General features: G+C 36.5%; 1 protein-coding gene across 1 annotated transcript; it reads right to left on the reverse strand.

Moving 5' to 3' along the window:
• Nucleotides 1-1,976: 1,976 nt before the first annotated feature.
• LOC129572697 (phosphomannomutase-like) lies at nucleotides 1,977-3,458 on the reverse strand. The gene is made up of 3 exons (XM_055452709.1): nucleotides 3,121-3,458; nucleotides 2,490-2,719; nucleotides 1,977-2,416 (listed from the first exon to the last, which is right to left on the reverse strand). The coding sequence occupies exons 2-3, from the start codon at nucleotides 2,707-2,709 to the stop codon at nucleotides 1,977-1,979; spliced, it is 660 nt and encodes a 219-aa protein (XP_055308684.1). The 5' UTR covers nucleotides 2,710-2,719; nucleotides 3,121-3,458.
• Between the last annotated feature and the right edge of the window lie 2,330 nt (nucleotides 3,459-5,788).

Raw genomic sequence — 5,788 nt, forward strand, 5'->3', positions numbered from 1 at the left:
GATTCTATCGTTGCCATAACCTATACCCAGGGATATTATTTTGGAATTGGTCCGTGATTTGTATCATTGTGCACGATTTAAACAGGCGAGATTTAAATAAAACAAAATGGAATGAATATGGGGATAAAAGTGGATCCACAAAAAAATCTGAGCTGTCGCACAGCTGTTGTCACTGAAAGGCCACGCAACAGAGAAACATCCCCTTTGACTGTTGTTGTTTGTTTGTTTACAACCGATAATACTGACCGACTTGCAAATAGGTGTAAAAATTATAAATGAATTGAAAGAGGAGTGAGCAAATATCGTTTTTACATTATTTTATTCTGATTTCAACGAACATTCAAAGACATTTGCTGGCTGTTTGGTGCGAATTGTAATATTTAGACTTCATTAAATATAATTTGAAATCGTGTTATAATGGATAATTCTAAAGCATTAGCTCGAGTTGAATAAAATTTGATTAGTTGGTAGGATAGTGCTATGTTGGTAGGATAGTGCTATGTTTTTGAATGAATATATGTCTGAATAAATAAATAATTTCGGTTTTGACGAAGTATAACTTTTCAGAACAAGCTAAAACAGTTTCAATTTTCAGTGAAACCACATGCACGATAGAATTTTATGGTGATTGGCGATTGAAAAAACGTTTACTGCGCACGTCCTTGTTGCTTGATCAAGGGAAAGTCATCTTGATAAGTGACATAAATCAGCCAATAGAGTAGAATTAGTACAGTGGAACCTCGGAAATTAGAAGGTGTTTGTACTTCGGGTACTTCTAATTTCTGAATTCTTCTAATTTCGGAGGCAAATTTTTTTGCATTAATTTTACAGTCAAATGAACAAAATGACACTACAGTAACACCAGAACGAAATTCCCAAATAAAAATATAACTTTGAAACATACTTTTAACAAGATTCCAATATTTTTGATACTCTGCCTTAATAATTCTTTTCAATAATATTCCAATTAAATTAGAAGAATTATCAGACAAAACAATTCATTTATTTCGAGATGAAAGATTATAAAAACTATGGAGATGTATTTTTTTCCATAAAAAAACGAATATAAAGTAAATTTGGAGCAATCCGAATCCAAAAAACTAAATTTGTTCATTTTTGGACGAAAATCGAACATATTTCCAGAAGATTTTGAGTTCAATTTGCTTCAAATCAACCATGATTGTATATTTTAACGATGAAATGTTCCTAAAAATTTTCACTTTCAAATAGAATTCACATTAATATGTTTTGTTTCGAGATTTTGAAGCTGAGGCTCAAAATTTTCGAAAAAAACCACAAATAGTGATTCAATTCAAGAAATTCCAATCGATACTTTGTTCCATTTAAAATATTTTTCGTTCGATACAATAGCTGCATTGCATTAAATAAGCATTTAAAAAAGTACCTCTGAAATTAGAAGACAATCTTCTAATTTCAGAAGCAGCAATGGAGCGGAGAATTCTCTTCTAATTTCGGAGGAATTCTAATTTCTGGATCTTCTAATTTCCGAGGTTCCACTGTATTCCAAATGAAAGTGGAAAGCCGATGCGAGCACTGCGATCAATTAATGAAACCGAATTGATGTATCGCTTTTTGTTTCCGCCTGAAAATATTCAAAAAAAAATTACTCTTATGATTCAAAAACACCAAACAAGGTCGCTTTCTTCGTATACAAATACTTGGGAAAGATTTGATGCAAGACGCCAAGACGCCTCTACGCGTGGAATGCTCGAAGCTGTCATCGTACGCATATTGAACACGAACGTTGTCGTTTACACAATCGCACTCACACAAATGAACGCATCGATAGTGCCCGCTCAATATATGTACGATGACTGTTTTGAGTGTCCCTCGCCTAGGGGGCTGCGTGTCGTTTTTCTTCGTTTATTATGCGATCTTGCACCAAAGATGAAAGAATCAATGGCACAAACTAACTTTTTTCCGTAGCTTCACGTTGTCTTTGTCTGCGGAATTTGTCATCGCCCAAGAAACATAGCCAAATTTGCTTCCATTTCTTGGCTCTTGGCGGTTCGGTTTGCGTTGTCCGTTCCATGGTTGAATGCGACGACGTCGGTGGAAACATTATTACTGATTTGGCCACCAATGCTGTACGTTAAATCGACATCGGCAAATTCTTTGTGCAATACCTCAATCATCTGTTCACGAACATGATGCTCGTTGTCGTATTGATTGAAGGCAAGTCGTTCTTCTTTGGTACACTGGCGACCAATCGGGCCCACGTTCATCATCCCATTACGAAACTCCAAAAATATTCCACGCTTTAATGGCAACTTCAACTCGGACAAATATCGCAGCACAAAGTTGATAAAACGTTGCAAAGTCTCTTCGCCCAAGTGTTGTTGCAATGATTCTTTGCCAACTTCGACACCATTCTCAATTTGAACCAGGCCATTTTCTGGGAAAAGAAAAAAAAACGGTGACATTTATTCGAATTTCCGGAATTTTAACGGCTAAAAAATAATGTTTACCTGGGAACACATAGTCGAATTGCTTCAAAATGCCACGTCCATTCAATTGCTCAAACATTTTCTCCAAATCCGACCCACCGACAATGCCAATCGTTGCTCGCGGTTTAATTTGTTCGTACATAAACTTTTCGAATTCTGGATCGACATTGGATCGTGGTTGCGTCAGTGTTCCATCCACATCGAACAACAACAATATCTCGTCTCTAGCTAGGGCCACCATTGTGTTCTACCTACAAAACATTGAGAGTGGAAAAAATATGAGACTTTTTTTATGGAAAACTTTTTGGCAAGATAGCAAACATATTCACACACAAATTAGACCGCACTTTCTCTTTTTGGCAAACAAGAAAGATCAGAGGCAAAGGTGAATGAACGCTGCAAAAAATTGGTACGCGATATCTTTTGTGTAAACAAGCAGTTTTTTTTTCTTTTCAATTTAACTCAGTCGATTGCGTATGTATTTGTGTTTGGGTTTGTGTATGTCAGTGCAACACCTTTCGTTCGACAAAACAGTCACGTCTGTCAAGCACTCTGACTTGTCAGTGGTTTTATATCAGAATGAACCCTCAAAATAAATTCTATCCCATTTTGTATGTTAGTCACTTCTAAGTAACTGATATAAAAAACGTACCCAATATAAATGAAGTGAAAAAAAACTGTGCAAACTGAATAAATACGTGAGTGAGACAATACTGCGGGTCAGAAAAGTCCTACTGTGTAATGTTCACAAATTTATACGAAATTCACTATGTCCCACACACACACAAATGAAATTTTATTTTTTTTAATTTTAAATCAAAGCACACTATATTTCAGTAATACCGGCTAGTTCAATATACACGGGCTGCGACGACTATCGTTTTATTGTGAGCGACTGAGGCATAACATGGTTTTGTTGTTGTACCGTCGCTTGTTTGTTGTTATCATTCTGACGTGCAATTGTTTCGTGGCACGTCAAGTTTATAGCAACGAAACCGAACCAACCAAACATCGGAATGTACTCTTTTTACTCGGTACTAAAATAGCGAAATCTTCATATGTCATGTTTGAATTTCAATTGAATGATTATTTTATAGAACATTTTTTTTTTCTTGTTATTTTCCAAGTACTCTAAATCAAAATTTTAATTTTAAAATTGTTTTCATTGTTTGAACCCCTAAACCCCCCCCCCCCCCTTGGCTACGCCACTGTTTATAATATTAAAATAAATGCGGAAAAAATAATTCAAAAAATAATGCAAAAAAAATAATTTATTTTGCATTCCTGAAGGATTTACGTTCCAAATTTTTGGAATTTATTACGTGCGCGGTATGCTGCGTAGTTTCGCGAGTAGATTACGGATTCTGCCCCAAAGAACATCACGTGTGCGGACAGTGTTTTGAAAGATTGCGACTCGATTCCTACCGCAAAGGTTGCCAATTGAAATGCCCAGAGTGTCGGGTCCCCCTCAATGATTTGTGTGATAATCGTTTCATTCGATTGAATCAAATATTCATTCCCCGACCATGCAAGCACGAAATTCGTGGCTGTGCCATAAAGATGTTACCGGCCAATATCGTGCAGCACGAAGTTGAATGCCAGCACCGGTGCATTTCATGCCCAATCACAAATTCAGGATGCACATGGACAGGTGCCATACATGAAGTAGTGCCACATGTATATCGACAACATCCGACCGTGCAATTTGTTGATGCCAACAAAACAAACCGATTGTTCTTGCGTGTCAGCCAGACAAATTTCGACTGGCACGTGATTTTCCTTCACAATGATATGGCAATTTTCATGCATTGCCATATGGGTGATACCACTTTGGTACACAGATACCAAAAATTTCCAATAGATGGCTAATTTTTGGACAATATAACAATCCATCCATATTTTGGGACAACTTTACGAAAGTTGTCCCATTTGTTTACCAATTTGAAACCAAGTGTCAAATGAACATATAAATGAGCTGTCAACGCATAACAACGGCTCGGTGACTGCGATCAATTCAAGTGATTTATTTATATTTGTCTTCGAATGTGTTTTGTGTGTGTCTAAAATGGAATCTGATTCCACAAATTCTGTGGCCAATCACACTCAATATTATAGCGACATCTATTATTAAAATAGCTTGTAGTAAATGCATTTATAGCATTTCCCTGTAGTTGCGATGTTTCCTATTAAGCTCCCTTGTAGTACTGACACATTCATGTTTGACACTTGTTAACTACATACCACAGGGGAATTTAATAGGTAACATCGCAACTACAGTGAAATGCTATGAATGCGTTTACTACAAGCTATTTTAATAATAGATGTCGCTATAATATTGAGTGTGATGACAAAGAAAAAGAAATGGAATTGGATAAAACATACATAGTGAGAGTCATGTGCCAAAACAAGTCTATGTTCGTTGAGTTCTCCGAGAACGAATTGAATGTCAAAGATTTTCCCGAAAAAGGTATGTGTGAACTGCTGCGAACTGTTTATTATGACTGGAATGTTTATTGGAAATAAAAAAATATATCAATTTCAGTTGCCAATATATTCGGCATCAAGTTCGGCGATGTGCCTCATTCAGGATTAATATTGACTGACAACCTCGGTTTTCCCATACCAAAACACATGTTAGCCGAAATTGTGAAAAGATTTCACAGTGGAAGTATGTTTTACATCAATGTCGAATATCAAATAAGCAGCTCACTGCAAGGAAATGTGTCTGTGGTCACCGAATCGGTAAAATTGAATGTCTTATAGAATTTTCCGTTTGTTTGCTATATTTGTTTTGATGTGTAAATTTGCAGATGTTAACCAGTTTTTTCCGTCGACAAAACAAAGCGGGACTGTTGTTGAACAAAGCCATTAAAGTGTTGGACGACAAAGTTCGGATGCAAATAGTCAACTGCATAGTTGACTTCATGGTTGAGGCCTTTGGGAAGGGAGACCCTTCACAAGTGTCAAAACAGCAGAAAGCGCAAACCGCTCGGGTCACCATAATTCTGTTTGAGGGTTTGAAATCAAGTGATCCAACCGATGAATTGGTATACAAATTTTGCGCAAAATCTCTCCATGACACTAATGTACTTTTTCGTTCTTCTTTAGGGAAAGTTATTGGGATCCCATGGTTTTTTCAGTGTTCGTCTCAAGTACTTGAAATCAAAACGAAATGAATTGAATGCTCAAGCTAATGCTCAGAATCTTGACCAAGTTTCATCTCAATTGGCTCAACTACAACTATCTCCAGAGGATGATTTGCAGTTCTTAAAAAGTTGTGTTGTCAAAAATACCGACGAACGTGTTCTTATCAGTAAACT

The sequence above is a fragment of the Sitodiplosis mosellana genome, unplaced genomic scaffold (assembly GCF_009176505.1).
Source record: "Sitodiplosis mosellana isolate CC-2019 unplaced genomic scaffold, AAFC_SMos_1.0 Smas_scaffold_5411, whole genome shotgun sequence".
NCBI lineage: Eukaryota > Metazoa > Arthropoda > Insecta > Diptera > Cecidomyiidae > Sitodiplosis > Sitodiplosis mosellana.